We start from the raw sequence: 26273 nt of genomic DNA on the forward strand, positions 1-26273 counted from the left end.
GTAGGTAACTTTACTAACACTTCCCAAACCCAAATCTTACCACCAAAAGCAGATAAAGGTGCATGTGCTTGGAACACCATGACCTGCAGTTTCTCTTTAAATGACATATCATCCTAAGTTATTATTTTATATATTATTTCATTGTTACTTGATATAACTCTTGGAACTTTATCAACAATGGAATTTTGAGATCACCTCCACCAGAAATACTATAGCAGGTGGTTCACTACCAGCTTCTCAAACATAATTAAGAATAGATAATAAATTCTAGACATGTTTGTGATGCCAGTCTGTCAGAAAATAAATGTTTAAAATGATTTTACTAGACGACTGAATGTAAGACGGGTTGAAAAACTGAGTCATTGAGTGGGAGATAGGTGCACCTGCAAAATGAGTTGATGTTAAAGTAATGTGCTGGAATATAGTTGTAAGAGGATAATCAATAGTGCTTAGCACATCATAGGCAAGTTAGAATATAGGTGAAAATGCCACTGTACTTACTTTTCTATTTACCTGTTATGAGGCCCCACTAAGAAGATTGTAGCGGCTGTGGAATGGACTGCTCTATCAAGAGCATGCCGCTTTTCCAAGAGCTGTTCAGAACTTCACAAAATATTCCATTATAAAAAAACACCATTGCTGCCTCCTTCTGGCTTTTTACAGTGTTGACTTCAGCAAGAAGGACATAAAGTTGGGTGCCTTTAAAGTTAACTTTAAAGATACTTGCAGTACAAAATGCTATTTCGGCTGTTTTCTTATTTATTTTAACATATTAATGATGCATCAGACATTTTAATGCTTATTATAAATTTTAAGTGTCATTAAATTTGAGGCAGGTTGTGGAGAACTGCTGAGTATGTAATACCATGGGAACATGTGAGGCATCTGAGGTGCATCATTCTCTAGTTTTACATAAAAATTGGTACTTGCTTGCAGGTGCTGAAGTGTCACAGATACCCTGTTTCTACCTAAACCACTACTCAACACTGATTGTACACTGCCTGCTCAGCTTGAGACCTTTCACCCTAATTCCAGAACACCCAGCCATACAGAGGTGCCCTTTGATCTGATTATGATTACACTGGACAACAAAGATCTTGCTTCCTGAATACCTTTAGGTGTATCTTATGAATTTTGGGCTGCTGATCATGATAATCACCATGAAATTTCCCTATCACGCACCATTTTTTAATAAACTTACGTTTATTATTTCAATTCGTAATTCAAGACAATTAAAATGTTGCCTACAGTGTAAGCTGGAAAGTTTCCTATCTTGTCCAGGCATGCTTGGGCACGCTTAGGCGGCGCAGCTGCTGCATGGTAGGACAGGTTTTAGTCATAATTATTGGGTTCAGGACTGTAAGGATGGAATTTGCTATCACTAGGCACAAAAATTTCTATGAAGGATTTTGATATTTGAGACAGATGCTTCCCAGAATTACTGATGCCAAGATTAAGGAAAGCATTTTTAGAAACCATAGAAAAACTACAGCACAGAATCAGGCCTTTTGGCCCTTCTTGGCTGTGCCGAACCATTTTCTGCCTAGTCCCACTGACCTGCACACGGACCATATCCCTCCATGCACCTCCCATCCACGTATCTGTCCAATTTATTCTTAAATGTTAGAAAAAGAACCCGCATTTACCACCTCGTCTGGCAGCTCATTCCACCCTCCCACCACTCTCTATGTGAAGAAGCCCCCCTCTAATGTTCCCTTTAAACTTTTCCCCCCTCACCCTTAACCCATGTCCTCTGGTTTTTTTCTCCTCTTCCCTCAGTGGAAAAAGCCTGCTTGCATTCACTCTATCTATACCCATCATAATTTTATATACCCCTAGCAAATCTCTCCTCATTCTTCTACGCTCCAGGGAATAAAGTCCTAACCTATTCAACCTTTCTCTGTAACTGAGTTTCTCAAGTCCTGGCAACATCCTTGTAAACCTTCTCTGCACTCTTTCAATCTTATTAATATCCTTCCTGTAATTTGGTGACCAAAACTGAACACAATATTCGAGATTCGGCCTCACCAATGCCTTATACAACCTCATCATAACATTCCAACTCTTATACTCAATACTTTGATTAATAAAGGCCAACATAGCAAAAGCTCTCTTTACGACCCTATCTACCTGTGACGCCACTTTTAGGGAATTTTGTACCTGTATTCCCAAATCCCTCTGTTCTACTGCACTCCTCAGTGCCTTACCATTTACCCTGTATGTTCTACCTTGGTTTGTCCTTCCAAAGTGCAATACCTCACACTTGTCTGTATTAAACTCCATTTTTGTTGGTCCACAAATCAAACGGGTCATCAGTGACAGGCAATTTGAAGAATTTCTAGTGGGACCGGAGAAAATCGCATGGAAGGCATTCAAGGAAGTTGTTGAAATTTTTCTTGGCATCATCAGAGCACCACCCTACATGCAGCTAGTTGAAAACATGCTTCAAGCATATGAAACCATGAAATGCAACATGTCACTAAAGAGTCATTTTCTGCATTCCCATTTAGACTTCATCCCTGCAAATCTTGGTGCTGTTAGTGACAAGCATGGTGAAAGGTTTCACCAGGACATTGCGGTCATGGAGAAAAGATACCAGAGCAACTAGAATCCATCAATGTTGGTGAATTATTGTTGGACACTTAAGCAAGAAGCCTCAGACGCAGAGTACAAATGAAAATCATTGACAAAATATTTTTAACTGAGTTGAAAAGCATCAGCACCATTATGCAATTAAACACATTATATTCAATAAAAGTTAATTTGTTGTTTCTCCAAATTCCTACGTGATACAAGTAGTCTGAAATTATATTGGTACCTGTATTCATCTTCAAGCTGTCTATCATAAACAAAAAAAAATTCTGAGGAAGCGACAGTTTTGAAAAAAAATTGTTGTCCAGTGTTATAGCCGAGGGCAAGTCAAACAGAGGTTGAACCATTGGTTTTATTTGATCTCATATTCATTACATGCAATGTCAGGTGTGTTTATTAAAGCCATGATATAGGAAAATAGTGACCAGAAATATGGGCCTTATAGTTAGTGCAACCACATCAACTCCACAAATTCAGTGGCAGTAGACATATAATTTATTCTACTGCAGATTGGATCATTATTCTGTAGTGTATTCCTGCCTTAAAGACATTCCTCTCCTTGCCTGACCAGTCCAGAGACACATGCGGCAGATCTGCATCTCAGAACTTGTGTGCACATGCAGAGCTGAGGATGCTCTGATTGTACCTGGTTGCATTTGGGGCAGTTAATACAAAGGCAAGTGTGTAAACCTGCTACATGTGATGTTGTGCAGATAGGGTTGTCTCTAGATATTTGTGCTTCAGGTCTCAGTCGGTCCTGTAAATTGACTATACTGCACGTTGCTTTAGTCAGCCAGTGTTAAAATGGCTGCCAGGCTATTGCATTGCTGACAACATGCTCAGGTCATTCATTAACTATGTAAACACATGCAAGGATAGTACACAGTTAGCACACTGTGAAGTTAACTAGTGCACAATGTGAATATGGCAAGAAGGCATGAATGCAAACAGATTACTGGGCAAAATGGATTTCATGGGTGTGGCCTCTAAGAGAAATGGGCATGCAGGCAAACCAAAACAAGTAGGTACAGCAGTGGAATTAAATGCAACACACACACAAAATGCTGGAGCAACTCAGCAGGTCAGGCAGCATCTATGGAAATGAATAAACAGTTGATGTTTCAGGTTGAGACCCTTCTTCAGGACTGGAAAGGAAGGGGGAAGACATCAGAATAAAAAGGTGGGGGGAGGGGAACGAGGATAGCTAGAAGGTGATAGGTGAAGCCTAGTGGGTAGGAAAGGTAAAGGGCTGGAGAGGAAGGAATCTGATAGGAGAAGAGAGTTGACCATAAGAGAAAGGGAAGGAAACGGGAACCTAAGGTGAGGTGATAGGCAGGTGAGAAGATGTACAGGGACATAGTGGAAGAGGGGAAGGGTGGGGAATTTTTTTTACCAGGAGGAGAAATCAATATTCACGCCATCAAGTTGGAGGCTATCCAAACGGAATATAAGGTGTTGCTCCTTCACCATAAGGGTGGCCTCATCATGACACATGAGGAGGCTGTAGACCAACATGCTGGGACAGGAATGAGAATGGGAATTAAAATGTTTGGCCACTGGGAAGTTGCACTTTTGACGGATGAAGCAGAGGTTCGACGAAGCAGTCCCTTAATTTATGACAGGTCTCACCAATGTAAAGGAGGCCCCATTGAGAGCACCAGACACAATAAACAACCCCAGCAGATTATCAGGTGAAGTGTTGCCTCACCTGGAAGGACTGTTCGGGGCCTTGAATGGAGGTGAGGGAGGACGTGAATGCACACTTGTAACACTTCGGCCACCCTAAGGGATAAGTGCTGGGAGGGAGATTAATGGGGAGGGGCAAATCAACAAAGAAATCATGGAGGGAACAATTCTTGTGGAAAGTGGAGAGAAGGTGTAAGGTAAAGATACTTTTAGTAGTAGGTTCCCTTTGAAGAGGGTGGAAGTTGTGGAGAATGATCTGTTGAATGTGGAGGCTCATAGGGTAGAATTAAATTATTTATTGAAGGCAATTTCATTCACTTGTTAAAACATTTTTTTACATTACATATAAATTATCATTATTAATAGAATAAGTAAGAACATTATGTCCATGAAAATTAAGACAAATATTTTACAATGACAAATCTCTAGATGTCACAGGCGAACTCTTAATAAAACATTTAGAGTCAAAGGCAGAGCTCCAGCACCTGTGACTGGCTACTCCTTAGAGGAAAAGGTCATAGTCTCTCTAAATTTGTTAATCTCCAAAACATTACAGGCAGCAGCAGCCAACCTGTGTTTATATTTCAGTTTCTAGCTTTGCACTGCATAAGAGATGCAGTGATGCTTCTGCTAAAAGAAAGTGAACGCCTCAAGCAGAGATTATTTATCTGCTTTCTGACTTTCAGAAGCACCTTCTCCTTAGTAATAGCAATGTCACTCACTTCTGCCCCTGACAGTCTCACATTCCTGGCATTCTGGTGGAGTCTCCCACAGTAAAGACTGATGCAAAAATACTTACTAAGTTCATGCACCATTTTTTTCTCCCCCATTACTACCTCTCCAGCATCATTGCCCAGCGGTGATATGTACTCTCATCTCTCGTTCACTCTTTATATATCTGAAAAAACCTTTTGGATTGTCTTTTATATTATTAGCTAGCTTTCCTTCCAATTCCATCTTTTCTCTTTTTCTGGCCTTTATAGTTGCTCTCTGTTGCTTTTTAAAAGCTTCCAATCCTTTACCTTCCCACTAGTTTTTGCAATACTGTATTTCATGTGCTCTCTTTTGCTTTGACTTCCCCTGTCAGCCACGGTTGCCTCATCCTTGTTTTAGAATATCCTGTCATCTTTGAGATATATCTTTCCTGCGCCCTCTAAGTTTCCTCCAAAAACACCAATCATTGCTATTCTGCCATCATTCCCGCTGGTGTTCTCTAGCTCCTCTCTCATGTCTCTGTAATTCCCTTTACTCCACTTAATACTGAGACATCCAATTTTAGCTTCTCCTTCTCAAACAGCAGGGTGAATTCTATCTATTCTATATTTTTTACCTTAAGCTCCCTAATCAAATCTGGGTCATTAGATAACACCCAATACAGAATTGCCATTCCCCTAGTGGGCTCAAGCACAAGCTGCTGTAGATTGTCATCTCATAGGAATTCTACAAATTCCCTCACTTGGGGTCCAGCAGCAACCTGATCTTTCCAATTTTTCAATCTATTGAAATCCCCCATGATTATCACAATATTGCCGTTTTTACATGCTATTCTATCACCCGTCATAAATTGTTGCCCTCATCCTGGCTACTGTTCAGAAGCCTGTAAATATCTCCCAATGGGGTCTTCTTACCTTCGAAGTTCCTTAACTCTACCCACAAGAATTCTACACCACCTCTTGCTATGGATTTGATTTCAATTTTTACCAACTGAGCCACCCTGCCTTCTCTGCCTACCTGCGTATCCTTTTGATACAATGTGTATCCTCGTGTTAAGCTTCTATACTATGATCATCTTTCAACTCATGACTCAGATGTCCACAACATTATACCTGCTTATCTCTAACTGTGCTAGAAGATAATCAGATTTATTCTGTATGCTGCATGCATTCAAATACCTTTAGTCCTGCATTCTTCACCCTTTTTGATTTTGGTTCCCCATTAGACTTTAACTCATCCCATCAACTGCAACTTTGCCCTATCATTTGTCCGTCCTTACAATCTCACTACACACTGCATCTATTTGTATACCATCTGCCCCATCCTCAGCTCTATCACTCTGGTTCCCATTCTCTTGCCTAGTTATTTTAAACCCTCCTCATAGCTCTAGCAAACCTCCCTGCAAGGATATTGGTCTGCCTCGGTTCAGATGTAAACTTTCTGTACAGGCCATGCCTTCCCCAGAAGAGATCCCAATGACCTAGAAATCTGAAACCCTGCCCCTGCACCGATTCTTCAGCCATGCATTAATCTGCCAATATTCTTCCCCTCACTGGCACGTGGCACAGGCAGCATGACAGCCCCGAAAATCCTGCTTTTCAGCTTTCTACCTAACTCCATATATTCTCTCCTCAAGACCTCCTCCCTTTTCCTACCAATGTAATTGGTACCAATATGTACTACAATGCAGCTTTTACCCTCCCTCTTTAGAATGCAATCTGCAATATTCTGACCCTGGCACCAGGTAGGCAATATACCATCCCAGTGTTTCCTTCACGACCACTGAGTCTCCTGCATGCTGCTCTAAGTATGGAATCCCCTGTCACCACTCCACTGCTCTTCTCCCTGTTCCCTTCTGAGCCACAGAGCCAGACTCAGTGCCAGAGACCTGGTCGCTGCAGCTTCCCCCTAATAGGTCACCCCTCCCCTCAACGGTATCATATAGAGCATAGAACATAGAATAGTACACCACAGTACAGGCCCTTCAGCCCACAATGTTGTGCTGACCGTCAAACCCTGCCTCCCATATAACCCCCCACCTTAAATTCCTCCATATACCTGTCCAGCAGTCTCTTAAATTTCACTCATGTATCTGCCTCCACCACTGACTGAGGCAGTGCATTCCACGCACCAACCACTCTCTGAGTAAAAAACCTTCCTCTAATATCCCCCTTGAACTTCCCACCCCTTACCTTAAAGCCATGTCCTCTTGTATTGAGCTGTGGTGCCCTGGGGAAGAGGCGCAGGCTATCCACTCTATCTATTCCTCTTATTATCTTATACACCTCTATCATGTCTCCTTTTAATCTCTGATCATAATGCATACTCTCTAAACCAGGCAACATCCTGGTAAATCTCCTCTGTACCCTTTCCAATGCTTCCACATCCTTCCAGGTGACCAGAACTGGCCACAGTACTCCAAGTGTGGCCTAACCAGAGTTTTATAGAGCTGCATCATTACTTCGCGACTCGTAAGCTCTATCCCTTGATTTATGAAAGCTAACACCTCATAATCTTTCTTAATTACCCTATCTACCTGTGAGGCAACTTTCAGGGATCTGTGGACATGTACCCCCAGATCCCTGTGCTCCTCCACACTACCAAGTACCCTGCCATTTACTTTGTACTCTGCCTTGGAGTTTGTCCTTCCAAAGTGTACCACCTCACACTTCTCCGGGTTGAACTCCATCTGCCACTTCTCAGCCCAGTACTGCATCCTATCAATGTCTTTCTGCAATTGTCGACAATCCTCTACACTATCCATGACACCACCAACCTTTGTGTCATCTGCAAACTTGCCAACCCACCCTTCTATCCCCACATCCAGGTTGTTAATAAAGATCATGAAAAGTAGAGGTTCCAGAACGTATCCTTGTGGGACACCACTAGTCACAACCCTCCAATCCGTATGTACTCCCTCCACCATGATCCTCTGCCTTCTGCAGGCAAGCTAATTCTGAATCCATCTGGCCAAACTTCCCTGGATCCCATGCCTTCTGACTTTCTGAATAAGCCTACTGTGTGGAACCTTGTCACATGCCTTACTAAAATCCATATAGATCACGTTCACTGCACTACCCTCACCTATATGCCTGGTCACCACCTTAAGGAACTCTTATCAGGCTTGTTAGACACGATCTGCCCTTCACAAAGCCATGCTGACTGTCCCTGATCAGACCATGATTCTCTAAATGCCCATAGATCCTATCTCTAAGAATCTTTTCCAACAGCTTTCCCACCACAGGTGTAAGGCTCACTGGTCTATAATTACCTGGAGTATCCCTACTACCTTTTTTGAACAAGGGGACAACATTCGCCTCCCTCCAATCCTCCAGTACCATTCCCGTAGACAACAAGGACATAAAGATCCTAGCCAGAGGCTCAGCAACCTTTTTCCTTGCCTTGTGGTGCAGCCTGGGGAATATTGCCTCAGGCCCCAGGGACTTATCCATCCTAATGTATTTTAACAACTCCAACACCTCCTCTTCCTTAATATCAACATGCTCCAGAACATCAACCTCACTGATATTGTCCTCACCGTCATCAAGTTTCCTCTCATTGGTGAATACCGAAGAGAAGTATTCATTGTGCACCTCGCTCACTTCCACAGCCTCCAGGCGCATCTTCCCACCTTTATCTCTAATCGGTCCTACCTTCACTCCTGCCATCCTTCTGTTCTTCACATAATTGAAGAATGTCTTGGGGGTTTCCTTTACCCTACTCGCCAAGGCCTTCTCATGCCCCTTCTTGCTCTTCTCAGCCCCTTCTTAAGCTCCTTTCTTGCTACCCTATATTCCTCAATAGTCCCATCTGATCCTTGCTTCCGAAACTTCATGTATACTGCCTTCTTCCACCTGACTAGGTTTTCCACCTCACTTATCACCCATGGTTCCTTCACCCTACCATTATTTATCTTCCTCACCGGGACAAATTTATCCCTAACATCCTGCAAGAGATCCCTAAACATCGACCACATGTTCATAGCACATTTCCCTGCAAAAACATAATTCCAATTGACACCCGCAAGTTCTAGCCTTATAGCCTCATAATTTGCCCTTCCCCAATTAAAAATTTTCCAGTCCTCTGATTCTCTCCTTTTCCATGGTAATGCTAAAGGCCAGGGAGCAGTGTTACACCTATTGTTGAGGGGAACGATCACATGTGTACTCTCACTGGCTGCCTATTTCCTTTCCCTCATCTGACTGTCACCCAGGTACCTGCCAGTGCAATTTAAAGGTGCCTACCTCTGTAGCTCCTATCTATGGCTTACTCATTTTTCTATATGAGCCGAAGGTCATGCAGCTGCAGCTCCAGTGCCTTAACACCATCTTTAAGGAGCTGTAATTCGGTACATTTAATGTAGATGTAATTATCCCAGTGTTCCAACATCTCACTCAAAGAACATACCATTATCTCCAAACCTATTCTCAACACACTAGCTGTGTATTAACCTCCTATAAGAAAGTTAAAATGTTGGCATGTTTTCCTTGTGGCTGCATCTTTATACTGGGTCCAGGACTAATTGCTATATTGCTATTAAGTTTAACTAAATACTTTTCAGCTACCTCCTTAATAATCGATTCCAGTATTTCCCCAATGGCTGATACCATACTAAATAGCCCAAGTTTCTTCATTTTGTGTCACTCATTTCCTAAATAGGCCTTACATTTGTGACCTTACAATCAGCTGCAACCTTTCCAAAATTTTGGAAATTTTGACAGATCATAACCAATTAATCTTTGTAGTTGCTTCTTTTTAAGACATAAGGATTCAGGGAATTAAATGCAGTCGAGCTTTTTTCAACTTTAAAATCTATTTCATTCTCTAAGTTCAAAGGTGGTGGTGAATCAGCATATAGGAGGTAGATTGAAAATCTAACTGAATGGTGCCACAACAACAACCACTTACTCACCGTCAGCAAGACTAAGAAGCTGATTATTGACTTCAGGAGGAGGAAACCAGAGGTCCACGACCCAGTCCTCATCGGAGGATCAGAGGTCAAGAGGTTCAGGGACTTTATAATCCTTGGTGTTATTATTTTAAAGGACCTGCCTGGCCCCAGCACGTAAGTGCAGTTACAAAGAAAGCACGACAGCACCTTTATTTCCTTAGGAGTTTGTGAAGATTCAGCATGACATCTACAACTTCGACAAATTTCGATAGATGGTATGGTGGAGAGTATATTGACTGGCTGCCTCACAGCATGGTAGAGAAACATTTTTGAGCTTGAACAGAATATCCTCCAAAAAGTAGTTGATACGGCTCAGTCCATCATGGGTATAGACCTCCCCACCATTGAGCACATCTACACAGAACATTGTTGCAGGAAAGCAGCATCTATCATCTGGGATCCCCATCACCCAGGACATGCTGTTTTCTGACTACTGCCATAAGGAAGAAGCTACAGGAGCTTCAGGATTCACAATACCAGGTTTAGGAACAGTTAATAACCATCAGGCTCTTGAACCAAAAGGGGATAACTTAGCTCAACTTCACTTTCCCCATCACTGAAATAATCCTTCAACCTAGGGACTCATTTTCAAAGACTCTTCATCTCATGTTCTCTATATTTGTTGCTTATTTGTTTATTATTGTTATTTATTTTCTTTTTGTATTTGCACAGCTTGTTGTCTTTTGCACACTAGTTGAATGCCCAGTTGGTGCAGTGCTTCATTGATTCTATTATAGTTATTATTTTATTATGAATCTATTGAGTATGCCTGCAAGGAAATGAATCTCACTGTCGTATATGGTGATGATAAATTTACTTTGAACTTTTGAACCTCAGTTAATCTTTCTCCTTTTTCATGTATTTTTAGAAGCTCTTAAGACCTGTATTTCTATTTCCTGCTAGCTGATATATGTAGTTGTGCAGCAGGTAGCGTTGTGGCCTTACAGTTTCATCTATAAGACCATAAGATATAGGAGCAGCTTTAGGCCATCCGGCCCAATGAGTCTACTCTGCCTTTCCATCATGGCTAATTTATTATCCCACTGAACCCCATTCTCCTGTCTTCTCCCCATATCCTTTGATGCCCTGATCAATCAAGGACCTTTCAACCTCTGCTTTAAATATTTCCAATGACTTGTCCTCCACAGTTGTCTGTTACAATGAATTCCACAGATCAACCACCCTCTGGCTAAAGATATTCCTACTTATCTGTGTTCTACATGGATGCCCCTCCATTCTAAGGTTGTGCCCTCTGTTCCTAGATTCTCCCACTACAGGAAACATCCTCCCTACATCCACTTTATCTCGGCCTTTGATAGGTTTCAATGAGATCCCTACCCCCACCCCATTCTTCTAAACTCCAGTGAGTATAGGCTCAGAGCCAACAAACACTCCTCATATGTTAAGCCTTTAATTCCTCATGAACCTTCTCTAGACCCTCTCAAATGTAGGCACAACTTTTCTTAGATAAGGGGCCCAAAACTGCTCACAATACTCCAAATCGAGTCTGACAAGTCCTTATAACCCTCAGAATTAGATTTTTGCTTTTATATTCTAGTCCTCTTAAAATGAACGTTAATATTGTATTTGCCTTCCTTACACTACCTCAACTGCACATTAACCTTTAGGGAATCCTACACAAGGACTCCTAAGTACCTTTGCACCTCTGATTTTTGAAGTTTCTTCTTCTTTAGAAAATAGTCAGAATCAGAAATCAGAATTAGGTTTAATATTGCTAGCATATGCTGTTGATAATATGATGATGGAGACAGCAGCCAGAGAACTGGAAATGAATACCAATGAATTGATCCACTTGACCCAAAACAGGAGTATGTTGGCCATGGCAGTCAAAGCTCAAACTGGGCACGGCACCTGATGATGATTGCTAGCGTATGCAGTAACATTTGTTGTTTTGCAACAGCAGTATATTGCAATGTATAATAATAAAAACAATAAATTACAATAAGTAGAATATGATCAGTGCAAACAAGGGAAAAATACTGAGGTAGTGTTTGTGGGTTCATTATCCATTCAGAAATTTGATGGCAAGAGGGAAAAAAATGTTCCTGAAATGTTGAGTGTGTATCTTCAAGCTTCTGGACCTCCTCCTTGATGATAACAGTGAGAGGAGGGTATGTCCTGGGTGATGGGGTCCTTAATGATGGGTGTTGCCTCTTTAAAGCATCACCTTTTGAAGATGTCTTAGATGCAGGGGACGCTAGTGTTAATGATGGAGCTGGCTGAGTTTACAACTTTCTGCAGCTTTCTCTGATTCTGTGCAGTGGCTCCTCCAAAGCAGACAGTGATGCATCCAATTAGAATGCTCTCTATGGTACATGTATAGAAACTTGTGACTGCCTTTGGTGACAATTCTCTTCAAACTCCTCATGAAATATACACCCATCGTGCTTTCTTTGTAATTGCATCAATATGTTGGGCTCAGGATAGGTCCTCAGAGATGTTGCTCAGGAACTTGAAACTGCACACCCTTTCCACTTCTGATCCTTCAAAGAGGACTGGTGTGTGTTCCCTCAACTTTCCCTTCCTGAAGTCCACAGTCAATTCCTTGGTTTTACTGATGTTGAGTGCAAGGTTGTTGCTGCGACACTGCTCTACCAGCTGATGTGTCTCGTTCCTGTATGCCTCTTCGTTACTATCTGAAATTCTTCCAATGATAGCTATGTCATTGGCAAATTTATAGATACTGTTTGAGCTGTGCCTAGCTCACACAATCATGGCTGTAAGAGAGTAGAGCAGTAGGGTAAGCACGCATCCTTGAGGTGTACCAGTGTCGATTGTCAGTGAGGAGGAGATGTTATTTCCAATCTGCACAATCTGTGATCTCCCAGTGAGGAAGTCAAGGACCCAATTGTAGAGGAAGGCACAGAGGCCCACGTTTTGGAGCTTGTTGATTAGAACTGAGGGTATGATTGTGTTGAATGCTAAGCTGTAGTTATTAAATAGCAGACTGACTTAGATTTTACTGTTGACCAGGTGATCCAAGGCTGAATGGTGAGTCAGTGAGATTGTGTCTGCTGTAAACATATCTATGCCTTTATTCCTTCTGCCAAAGTGCATGACCACACACTTCCCTATACTATATTCCATGTAACCCTTATTTGTCCATTCTCTGAATCTATCTAAGTATAAGGGGGAAGGTGCTGGGAGTAGGTGAGAGAAATAAATGGGGGGAATGGGATTGATGGAGTTGCTCAAAGAGTCAGCATAAATTATCCTTATTTTTCTAACTGGGTTGAACCCATTACCTGAGTCGCCTGCTATCTAAGAATTAATCTTCATTTTAATTAAGTGTTTTACATCAATTGATCTGGTAGAGTATACTAAAAGGTTGCTTTGTCATTTTGCTGAAGTTGACGATTGTGTCTTTGTGGTAGTTCCAAAAAGCCAGGAAATCTAGATGTATGTTGTCAAGTGTACGCATGTCCAAGTAGTTCTCCTTGAAAATATAACATTTTCGTCTTTAATTTTAAAAAAATAACTGAAATACTCTATTGATAGTCTGCTGCAAAATACTTCTTGAGGAAGATGCATAATACCTCTACAATGACCCATGGAGGATCTTCAGTAGCAGACACTTTGGGTACAAATTATAGTTTAAAATTCTGCTCTATTTGTCCCTAAACACTGTGCTGAAGGCTTTGAAAACTAGACTTCATTCATTTTTATTTTAAGCTAAAAAGGATTTATGGAAAGAGCTGCATCTTCTCATGCTATGTTTCTACTGAAGTTCATATGTTGATTTTGTTTGTCACAATCCTGTAAACATCTGTATTGACAAGGTTCTTGTGAGCAGCCCGGAATGCAGAGTTGAATTTACAATCAGATCACCCATATGGAGGACCAAGCTCAAAAGGTTTTGTGGCCTGCTTTTGCTTCTAATTCGTATCTTCATATATATGTTCTCTTGGCAATAAAAAAGAAAACCTCAAATTTATTTTCGATGAATAACAGCAAATCAAGATTTCTAACAGTAAACATTACCTTTATAGACCTCCCTTCAAATAGGGCTTACATAAACGTTCTGTGAAAACAAGTGCATGGAAGCCTTCAGCATCAGATCATTTAATATAAATGTCTTCTTAGTTAGAATGTGAATGGTCCATGAATTCTACCTCATTATTTCCTTTTTATACTGTTTATTTATTTTGTAATTTATGGTAATTTCACTACTTTGTACTGAATTGCTAATGCAAAACAACAAATTTTACATCAAAAAAGGAAATGTTAATAAACCTGATATTGATTTTGCTGCCTTGGACTTGAATATTCATCACCCAACTAATATGCATCAAAGGTTATACAGCTAATTGTTAGCAGTAAAGTGCTGACAGGCTTTTAGAGGAATGATGGTACAAAAGAACGTGGACACAATTCAAAAGGCTTTACCCCTTGCTTTCCCCTTAACGTGTGCTCCTTGTTCTGCGTTATATACTGATGACCAAGTCTGCCTGTTCACAGGTGCATTTACAGAATCTTTTACTGGACCTCCAAAAGATGCAGATCCTGACTAAGAATATTTCAGCATGCAAAGCTGCTAGAATGAACTCAGCTACTGGATTTGGCAAACCAGCCTTAATTTAAGATCACATATAATGGACATGTATGCACAAATCAGGCTATCTGCAATACCTGTGTTTCTAGTACCACATAAAAATTGTAGGAAGAATTGTGTTTACAGAATGACATGTTACTTCGTTAAGTTTATTGCTTATTTGCTTCCACCGCTTCACTGTTTTGCCCTTTTGTTGTTCACTGGTTGGAAAGTTGCCATTTCATTTGTTACGACTTTTAATGCTTGGATATATGACACAACTATTTTGTACCTGTGGAGTGAAGTTTGGAGAAAGTACATCTTACAAGCCACTGTCAAATTGGTATACTGATCTAATTTACAATAAGAAAAACATCCCCTCTATCTAGCAGTATGTCACTGCTGGTGCATTAGCTGCTTCATGTTTCTCCTCCTCCTCCTCCTCCTCCCCTCCTTCTATAGTGAGTCACTTGAACAGGCCATGTGCAAAAATCCTTGTTCCTCCTGGTAGAACTGTTGCCAAAGGGCTTAAGGGCATATAATTATTCCTAAGGCCCTTATAGGTGCTTGTAGAAGAGACTTCTAAAATCTATTTATGCACCCGAGATAAATCTTCAGTATGACAGTGACAAATCTGGTTACAATATGGACTTCATTTTATTGTTTCTGGACCTCAATGTGTGAGTTCCTCCCTGGTATTATCAGTAAATTCTCTTCATTCAGCCTGCCTGTTAACTACTTGAAAGAGTGAAAAGGATGGACTACTGCAAGACCTTAGCAGACTATCAGCTACCACTCCATTTCTTCTCTTATATTTACCTGTGATGGTGAGCACTTGGTAAATGCATTCCTTATACATATGCATTTACACACACACACACAAACATTGCCTTGTCATTCTGCTGTTGTTGCACTGAGTGTATGCACTTCAGTGTCTTCCTCGTTATATTTTCATAATTAGCTCTAAACTGAGCTGATGCATACGGGTTGGCTTTATTGTTCTTTTCCTGCCATACATGATGGAATTTCCCATTCCTTTAGTAATGGGGATGTGTAAATGTGTGCATGTTGTTTGTATACTGTGTTTCCAATAGATACTCCTGTTTATATTATAACATAAAATAATATATTGCAGGGTGCATTATATTCTAATTCATGTGAAGTCTTAAGTTAACTTTATTGGTAATTGAAGGTAATTGAGTTCATTCCCCTCAGAGAGGGAGAGATCGGGCCTACCAGGACTTCACATCGGTCAAGAATAGTATGGCGCTGTTTTGTATTTTTCTGGTAGATATATTTTTTTGTGAATATTGGTAGCTTCCTTTTTATTATTTCGGTTAATTTTTGTGTTTGATTTTTGACACACCTAAAATAAAACACCCTTACACTAAAGTGCTGAGCAATTGCAGCCATTGTTCTTTGGTAATAATCCACATATCTAACATTACCCCTTGACCTATTTTAACTGTCCTTTTTCTCCCTCCCTCTCTGATCATAACTGACCAGTCAATGCTCAGCAGGCACCTTCAGCTTCAATCTCTTATATCCACATTTCTATGAATTTCAAACTAAATATAAATTTGAACCCCTCTTCCTAATTTACAATTCTAATGCTATTCAGTACAGGCCATGGATCCTTCCTTCAGACTTCAGAACTCTCAACTCACCCATCCTCCTACCTTTGCTATGTTCTTTTCTCACAAAAGTCAGACGTGACATTGACCAGCTCTATTTTCACTTTCACTTCCTTGATCTGAACTAATCTGTCTGAATTTATAGCAGTCCATTCACTTTGAACTGTCACCAGATTTTTTTTATCAGACCTACTGTCTCTATAAACCACTTTTTCTTGCTTTAAGACACTACTTAAAACCTTACTCTTTAAACAAGCCGTTGGTTATCTCCACTCGTATTTCTTTCAATTGATCTTCCCAAGCAACACTTAGTGATGTTTTTGTGATGTAGTTTTTAAACAACTGTAAGTTTATAGGTTGTGGTAGTCTGTTCATCTCATTTCTCATGGTGTAAATTGCATTGCAGATTTAGCTCTCTGGAGAATGTTAATGGCTGTTAGATAGTCTGTACCATGTTTGAGATAGCCAAACAAACATGATCTTAAAAAACACTTAGAAATCCTAATTTACCTGGGATTTGAAATGAGATTCTATGAAGGAAAAGGAGATCGTTTAGCATCTAATTGTTCTTGAAATAATGGCACTACTTTCTATAGCACATAACCCACTGGAAATCCCGATTTTAGCAGTCAGAAAACAACAGTACAAAGCTTTGAAAATATGTTGCAAGCCTATTGTTTGCTGCTGCATGATGCTGGAAGTGAGGAAATATATTAACTCAGCATTGGGTGTTATTTGAAGTTGTGCCTAAAATGTGTTATGGGCTTATGATTTTTTATTCAAGAGAACCCTAAAATACGATTGTCTGGAGCTGAAATTCTATGCAAGGACTGGAAAATTGTGGAATGAGTTGGTCTGTTTTGAATAGCTATATATAGGCAATTGTTAAATAGCTCAGGTCCATTTTTGGACATCATAAACAGTTGCCTGAAGCTGAGATTTTCTTTAAATGTTTTAATTTAACAGATATTGCTCTCTCAGGGACCTCTCTACAAAATTTATTACCAGTAAAGACAATGGTAACCATTGGCCTGACTACTTGACCTGCTCAAGAATAAAATGGTTTGGAAGAACTAGGAGGAACAGGGTTGCCTCACCAGCCAACTGTCTCACCCACACCCTCACTGTCCAATCCAAGCACCTGTTCAGAAATGTATTTCCAAGTTTCTGCAGTGAAGCAGGAATTCAGAATTTTTTTTGTTAAGATAAACAATTTCAGTCTCAATATTTATCAATGAAGCACATGACATAGCTGTGCACTGCCCAAAATCTACTGTTACAGAACTCTTAAAGGCACTCAGGCTTATATTTAATAATAGTTTTCCTTAGAAGGCCCGCCAATTTTAAGTTTATACAGTTTTCTGTAACATGGGATTTTTGAAAATACTTGTTACACCAAATATTCTTAGCATTCTCAGACCTTTTGGCTTGACCCCCAGCACCCAGGGCATGCCCTTTACTCCCTGTTACCATCAGGTAGGAGGTACAGAAGCCTGACGGCACACACTCAGTGATTCAGGAACAGCTTCTTCCCCACTGCCATCCAATTCTTGGGTGGACGTTGGTCCACCTCACTTTTTTTTAATATATATTATCTCTGTTTTTGCACGATTTTCAATCTATTCATTACACGTATACAGTAATTTATTTATTTCCCTTTTTTTTCTTCTTCTGTATTATGTGTTGCATTGAACTGCTGCTGCTAAGTTAACAAATTTCACAACACTCGCCAGTGATAATAAACCTGATTCTGATTGTAGATAACAGATTAGTTTCAACAGAATAAAGGTCTGATAACCCAGGATCTAATTGTTTGGAAATCACAGTGTTTTTACATCTAGTTCATTAATTTGTCTAGAATGTGAACCAGATCTCCAGAAGAAATAGGTTGTGTAGCCAGAGCCCTGGGCTCAAGATATGGCAAGGACAAAGAAATGCATTGTGGACTGGGACTGGGATCTGAAACCCCAGGGTGAGGAACGTTGCAACACACACAAAATGCTGGAGGAACTCAGCAGGCCTTCTACTGAAGGGTCTTGGCCTGAAATGTTGACTCTACTCTTTTCCGTAGATGTTGCCAGGCCTACTGAGTTCCTCTGGCATTTTGTGTGTGTTGCTTGGATTTCCAGCCTCTGCAGATTTTCTCTTGTTTGTGGTGAGGAACATCAGTTTGTTTCTGGCCAGAGCTAGCATTCAGAGTGCTGATATTATTTTTCACTTCTTTTAAACTAACTGAATTCACAGAAAGACTTACACTTCTGTGTAATGTGTTTTATAAAAAAATGTGGAATAAATTTTAATTTGGAGTTACATCCAATAGCTCAAAAAATGTGCTAGGCTGGTACCACCAGATTTGTGTTCTATCTTACTTCAAATATATCATTGTCTCATTTTAAATAAAAGCAGTGACTATTGAAATGCAGAATATGTGACGAGAGAAACAAAGTTAACATTCTGGATGACCCTTCATCAGAACCTGTCACTTTGGTGTTTTTGGACTTCATTTTATGTGCAATGTGAGCTTTTGGCAGAAATTTTATTGCACTCGATATGATCTTGCCATAGCTGGGAAACAATACTTGTGACATTCAAACAAAAACTCTAATCCAGCAATAAGGGTCTCTGTGCAGCACTACTGCTTACTCTAGGTAGTGAAGCAAAAGAAAATTCAGCCATTTGTACCTTGCATCCAATATCTAGTAGCTTGTTATTGGACAAAGTACAACTTCTTTAAGTGCCTACAGATTATATGTGTGCTGGTTCTGGAGAATGAAATCAAAATAATTTTGGAGGGAGATGATGGCTTGTGGAGTCATAGAACACCAGAACACAGAATCAGGCCCTTCAGCCCATCCAGTCTATGCTGAACTATTATTCCGCATTGTCTCATTGACTGCACCCAGGCTAAAGCCGTGTATACCCCTCATCCATGATTTATCTTAAATATTGAAATTGAACTGATATCCACTACGTCTGCTGCAGTTCTTTCCACGTTCTCACCACTGAGTGAAGAAGCTCCCCCTCGCGTCCGTCTTAAGCATTTCACCCTTAACCCATGACTTCTCGTTCTAATCTCACCCAACCTTAGCCTGCTTATATTTACCATATCCATACCCTCATTATTTTATATACCTCTATCAAATTTCCCCTTATTCTCCTATGTTCTATGGAAGAAAGTCCTAATCTATTCAGCCTTTCCCTATAACTCAGGTCCTCAAGTCTCAGCGACATCCTTGTAAATTTTGCCTGCACTCCTTCAATCTTATTGATTTGTCCCCTGCAAGTAGGTGACCAGAAATGCACACGATACTTCAAACTAAGGCTCATCAACTTTTTATACAACTTCAACATAACATCCCAACTCCTGTACTCAATACTTTGATTTATGAAGGCCAATGTGCCAAAAGCTCCCTTTATGACCCTATCTACCTGTGATGCTACTTTCAAGAAATTATGGATCTGAGTTCTACTGCACTCCTCAGTGCCATACAGTTCATCATGTAAGTCCTACTCCAGTTTATCCTCCCAAGGTGCAATACCTCACACTTAACTGCATTAAATTCCATCTGCCATTTTCCATTTGATCTAAATCCCAATTCAAACTTCAATAGCCTTCATCGCTATGCACTACATCTCCCAATCTTGTTCTCATCTGCAAATATGCTGATCCAGTTTACCATATTATCATCCAGATCACTGACATAGATGACAAACAACAACGGACCTAACGCTGATTCCTACGGCGCACCTCTTGTCACAGGCCTCCAATCAGAGAGCACACATCCACTACCACTCTGGCATCTCTTGCGGAACCAATGTCTAATCTAGCAAATGGTTGAATCTTCTTGACCAACCTCCTACGTGGGACTTTGTCAAAGGCCTTGTTAAAGTCCATGTAGGCAACATTCATTGCCTTTCCTTCATCAAATTTCCTGATAACTTCCTTGAAAAACTCTGTAAGATTGGTTAGACACAGCATACCATGCACAAAGCCACATTGACTATTCCTAATCAGGGATGGTCAACTTGGCTTAAAACCTATTTTTAAAATCTTTTGTTAATATAATTGGCTATTGACATGTAAGTGTCAATTTATCTATGTCAATCATATTTGATTTTTATCAATTAGCAAAAATTGTAGTCAATGAACATCATCATTCTGTGGCTTTAATTTTTCAGTGAAATATTGTTTTTTTTTAATTCTTCATTTTATTTTATTGAATTTCTTACAGATAGCACTGCAGCAAGAGCAAAAAGCACATTTCCAGAATAGTGAAGAATCTACAGAATCTGAACTTGCAGAGGGAGCAGAGCCAGGTCAGAGGCTTCATGGAAAGGTAAGTAAATACATTGCTTCAACTGAAATTCATTTGTTGTATGATCATTAATGGTGACATTAATTTAAATTACAGATACTCAATTGCTTTTAAACACATTAAATTGTAAATGATCCTATCCAAATGACCTTTGCACATCTGCTCCAACTCTGCTGGTGAAAGATTGCTGAGTGGAAAGTAGAATTTCCCCTTCCACATGTATTATTTCCAGGCAAGTTAAAGCAGTGGAATGAAGTAACTTTGAGATCCTCAGTGAACAGTTCTGACTACAGAACTTTGCTGGAGAGATTGTGTGTGCCTATTTTGCCTACTGTACAGTTCTGCAGGGTATTTTCTCACTTGAAATAAAAAACAGAAAATCCTGGAGGAAATTAGCAGGTTGGGAAGCAAGTGTCAAAACAGAAACAGCTAACATTTCAGGATGAAGACCTCCACCAAAATTGGAACTGTTGAAATTTACAATCTTTTACATCAGACAAAGGGGAAAAGATAATCTGTTCTAGTGCCAAGTGTTGCAGAGAAAAAAGTGGAACTGCAGACCATGACAACTTTGAGATGGACTGCACCAGTGTCATTACAGATATTAAGAGCATACATGTACTAACATGTTGCATAAAGTACGGATCTTAGAATGTGATGACAAAACTGCGTTGAGAAGCACTGGATTTTCTTAACATTACTGGTTCTGGGTAAATTAGAATTATGAAAATTAGAATATGTGTAAAATATATGCAAGATGAGTTACAGCTGAAGACATTTGATGAGGAAAGAGATACAGCTGTGGAAAAATATAGTAGTCAACAACATTTACAAGGTCAAAATGGAAAGATAAACCACTGAGGGTGAACAAGATGACAGTAACAGCCGTTAATCCTTTTGGAGAGCAGAGGAGAATATCTTCAAGCTTGGCAATGCTGGAAGGGAAATAACTGTCAATTCAACAGCAAAGGAGATTTTTTTCAAAAATGTGTATCAGGAAAGAAAAATGTTAACTATTTCTGTTTCTATAGATTCTGCCTGACCTGATGGATTTTTCCAGCATTTTCTGTTTCTATTTCACATTTCTAGTGTTTGCAGTTTTTATGATTTTCTCTCTTATTGGCTATTTGTAGATTGTTATGTTTCAATGGCATGGGAAGTGATGGAAAGGGGTTTGAGGGATAGAGTGGGTCTTCCATGTAGATTCTTTTTAACTTATTTCTTACAGGTGCTGGTGGTTGTTCATAGAACTGATTCATTTCATTGGAATATAGAAGGGTTGGAAGGATGAAATCATTCTTCCATGTGGCTCAAATATTTGTTCCGTGATGATAATTAGCAATGCTATATCAGGAGGCATTTCTGACATCATAGGAAACTGGTATTGTTTAGGATCTTTCAGATCTTGATTCATCTGAAGAAAATGCAGAGTCTGAAGCATTTCTTGTATAGTTCCAAATTTTGTGGAAATGCAGTCTTTCACAGAGTATGGCAAACTGCATGATATTATAGACACACTTTCTGATAAGTATTAAATGGTACTTTCATATCAGTTCAAACATCAGAAGCACATCTTGATTACTCTGATGATCTGATCAACAATACATCAAGTGGTCTCTTGATTTTAGGTTCCTCATGAGTAATATCAGCAAACTCTTAAATCCACCTCCCGATCTAAAGTTGATACTAACCTTTAGTCGTGCAAGACAAAATTATAGACAATAGGTGCAGGAGTAGGCCATTCGGCCCTTTGAGCCAGCACCACCATTCACTGTGATCAGGGCTGATCATCCACAATCAGTATCCAGTTCCTGCCTTATCCCCATAACCTTTGATTCCGCTATCTTTAAGAGCTCTACCCATCTCTTTCTTGAAAGCATCCAGAGACTTGGCCTCCACAGCCTTCTGGGGCAGAGCATTCCATATATCTACCACTCTCTGGGTGAAAAAGTTTTTCCTCAACTCCGTTCTAAATGGCCTACCCCTTATTCTTAAACCGTGGTCTCTGGTTTTGGACTCAACCATCAGCAGGAACATGCTTCCTGCCTCCAGCGTGTCCAATCCCTTAATAACCTTATATGTTTCAATAAGATTCCCTCTCAGCCTTCTAAATTCCAGAGCATACAAGCCCAGTCGCTCCAATCTTTTGACATATGACAGTCCTGCCATCCCGGGAATTAACCTTGTGAACCTACGCTGCACTCCCTCAATAGCAAGAATGTCCTTCCTCAAATTTGGAGACCAAAACTGCACACAGTACTCCAGGTGTGGTCTCACCAGGGCCCCGTACAGCTGCAGAAGGACCTCTTATACTCAATTCCCCTTGTTATGAAGGCCAGCATGCCATTAGCTTTCTTCACTGCCTGCTGTACTTGTATGCTTGCTTTCAGTGACTGATGTACAAGACCACCTAGATCTCATTGTACTTTCCCTTTTCCTAACTTGACTCCTTTTAGATAATAATCTGCCTTCCTGTTCTTACTGCCAAAGTGGATAACCTTACATTTATCCACATTAAACTGCATCTGCTCATTCACCCAGCCTGTCCAAGTCACCCTGCATTCTCATAACATCCTCCTCACATTTCACACTGCCACCCAGCTTTGTGTCATCGGCAAATTTGCTAATGTAACTTTTAATTCCCTCATCTAAATCATTAATATATATTGTAAACAGCTGCGGTCCCAGCACCGAACCCTGCGGTACCTCACTGGTCACCGCCTGCCATTCTGAAAGGGACCCGTTAATCGCTGCTCTTATCATGACAACTTCTGGAAATCTTGCTCATCACTATTCCTTGTTGGCATGTATGCACCTAGATTGTCATCAGTGCCCGAGATCCCATCTGCTCAATTTGTTTGACATCATCCTAATAGACGTTCATAATAGTCCATCCCTTGTTTGCTGCATTTGGAAGCACAAAGGAGATTGTGGATATATTTTTCTTCAGAAGGATCTGGGGTCAAAATGTAGTTGACTACCATGAACACTTTAACAGCTACTGTTAATATGATGCAACCAGATCGACAAAAGCGGTAGGTTTTTAAGGACATTATAGATATCCACTATCTTCTCATCCAGCAAAATGGTTTAGTAAAGGACCCTGATGGCAGATATACACAGGCCTCCCAACACTATCTGGGATGTGGACCGCATATTACAACAGGAAATAGAAAAGTCGTGTCAAAAGGGCAATGCTATGATAGTCACGGGAGATTCCAACATGCGGGTTGATTGGGAAAGTCAGATTGGACATGGATCTCAAGAGAGTGAATTTGTTGAATGCCAACAAGGTGGTTTTTTAGAGCAGTTTGTCTTTGAGCCTACTAGGAGATCAGCTATACTGCATTGGGTGTTATGTAATGAACCAGAGGTGATTAGGGAGCTAAGGTAATAGAAGCCTTAGGAGGCAGTGATCACAATATGATTGAGCTCAACTTGAAATTGATGGGGAGAAAGTAAAGTCTGGTGTAGCAGTATTTCAGTGGAGTAAAGGAAATTACAGTGGTATGAGAGAGGAGTTGGCCAAATTAAATTGGAAGAAGATGCTGGCGAGGATGACAGCAGAGCAGCAATGGCATGGGTTTCTGGGAAAAATGAGGACGGTGCAGGATAGGTGTATTCCAAAAATGAACAAATACTCCAATGGCAAAATCGTACAACCATGGCTGACAAAGGAAGTGAAAGCTAATGTAATAGCAAAACAGAGAGCAATGCCATCATAATCTCTACTACTACCTCTTTCAGAATCCTAGAGTGTAGTTCATCTGGTCCCCGTGACTTATATACCCTTAGGTCTTTCAGCTTTTTGAGCAACTTCTCCCTTGTGATAGTAACTGTACTCTCGTCCTTCAGTATCTAGCATACTGCTAGTGTCTTCCACAGTGAAGACTGATGCAAAATACTTTTAGTTCAGCCACCTCCTTGGCCCCTGTTATTATTTCTCCAGCCTCATTTTCTAGTGGTCATATATCCACTCTCATATCCGGTTTATTTTTTACATACTTGAAAAAGCTTTTACTATCCACTTTGATATTGTTTGCCAGTTTGCTTTTATATTTCATCTTTTCCCTCCTAATGATTGTTTAAGTTGCTCTCTGTAAAGTTATAAAAGCTTCCCTATTCATTAATTTTTGCTTTGTTGTGTGCAAATGTCACTCCACTCTTTAAGAAAGGAAGGAAATTATAGACCACTCAGCCTGACTTCAGTGGTTGAAGAAGTTGGAGTCAATTGTTAAGGAGGAGGTTATGGAGTACTTGGTGACACAGGACAAGACAAAATAAAATCAGCATGGTTTTCTTAAGGAAGAATCTTGTCTGGCAAACCTGTTAGAGTGCTTTTAGGAGATTACACATAAGATACATAAAGGGGTTGCGCTAGATGTGGTATATTTGGACTTTCAGAAGGCCTTTGACAAGGTGTCACACATGAGGCTGCTTACCAAGTTAAAAGCCCACTATGTTACAGGAAGGTTGCTGGCATGATTAGAGCATTGGCTGATTAATAGAAGGCAATGAGTAGGAATAGAAGGATCCTTTTCTGGTTGGCTGCCAGTGACTAGTAGTGTTCGCAGGGGTCGGTGTTGGGACCACTTCTTTTTATGTTGTATATCAGTGATTTGGATGATGGAGTAGATGGCTTTGTTGCCAAGTTTGCACATGATATGAAGGTTGGTGGAGGGGCAGGTAGTGTTGAGGGAACAGGTAGGATGCAGAAGGGCTTAGACAGATGAGGAGAATGGCAAGAAAGTGGCAAATGAAATACGATGTTGGAAAATGCATGGTCATGCATTTTGGTAGTAGAAATAAATGTGCAGACTATTTTCTAAATGGGGAGAAAATCCAAAAATCTGAGATGCAAAGGGACTTGGGAATCCTTGTGCAGAACGCCCTAAAGGTAAACTTGCAGGTTGAGTTGGTGGTGAGGAAGGCAAATGCAATGTTAGCATTCATTTCAAAAGGTCTTGAACACAAGAACAGGGATGTGATGCTGAGGCTTTATAAGGCACTGGTGAGGCCTTTGAGTATTCTAAACAATTGTGGGCTCCTAATCCTGGAAAAGATGTGCTGGCATTGGAGACGGTTCAGAGGAGGTTCACAAGGATGATTCCAGGAATAAAAGGGTTATCATACGAGGAACGTTTGATGGCTCTGGGTCTGTAATCTCTGGAATTCAGAAGGACGACGGGGAATCTCATTGAAGCCTTTTGAATGTTGAAAGACCTAGACAGAGTAGATGTGGAAACGATGTTTCCCATGGTGTCGGAGTTTTAGACAAGAGATCACAGCCTCAGGATAGAGGGGCATCCATTTAAAACAGAGATGGGGAAGAAATTTCTTCAGCCAGAGGGTGGCGAATTTGTGGAATTTATTACCACAGGCAGCTGTGGAGGCCAGGTCATTGGGTGTATTTAAGGCAGAGCCTGATAGGTTCTTGATTGGACATAGCATCAAAGGTTATGGGGAGGAGGCCAGGAGATAGGGCTAAGGAGGGAAAAGAAGGATTGGCCATGATTGAATGGTGGAGCAGACTCAATGGGCCAAATGTAGCTTAGAAAAATAAAGGACAATGGGTAACCCTAGGTAATTTCTGAAGTAAGTACATGTCCGACACAGCATCGTGAGCCGAAGGGCCCATATTGTGCTGTAGGTTTTCTATGCTTCTATGTTTTTATGTCTGATGGTCTTATACTTCTGTGGTGTCAGTTTCAGATTTATTAACAACACTATGATACTGTAAAAATTGTCATACTGCTTTTCATTTAAGTTAAATCTATGACAACCAGGATTGCTCACTGCTAAAAGTAAAGGATGCCCAATGTCTTAAC

At 40.4% G+C, this 26273-nt stretch overlaps 1 protein-coding gene across 8 annotated transcripts in view; it reads left to right on the forward strand.

Annotated features, from left to right (window-relative positions):
• ppfia2 (PTPRF interacting protein alpha 2) overlaps positions 1–26273 on the forward strand; it is a 352206-nt gene that overhangs the window by 210199 nt on the left and 115734 nt on the right. For all 8 annotated transcript variants that reach the window (XM_063057742.1, XM_063057744.1, XM_063057746.1 and 5 more), the window contains one exon: positions 20362–20466. In XM_063057742.1, the coding sequence (XP_062913812.1) occupies positions 20362–20466 (105 nt within the window). The remainder of the gene's footprint in view (positions 1–20361; positions 20467–26273) is intronic.

The sequence above is a fragment of the Mobula hypostoma genome, chromosome 9 (assembly GCF_963921235.1).
Source record: "Mobula hypostoma chromosome 9, sMobHyp1.1, whole genome shotgun sequence".
NCBI classification, from domain to species: Eukaryota; Metazoa; Chordata; class Chondrichthyes; order Myliobatiformes; family Myliobatidae; genus Mobula; species Mobula hypostoma.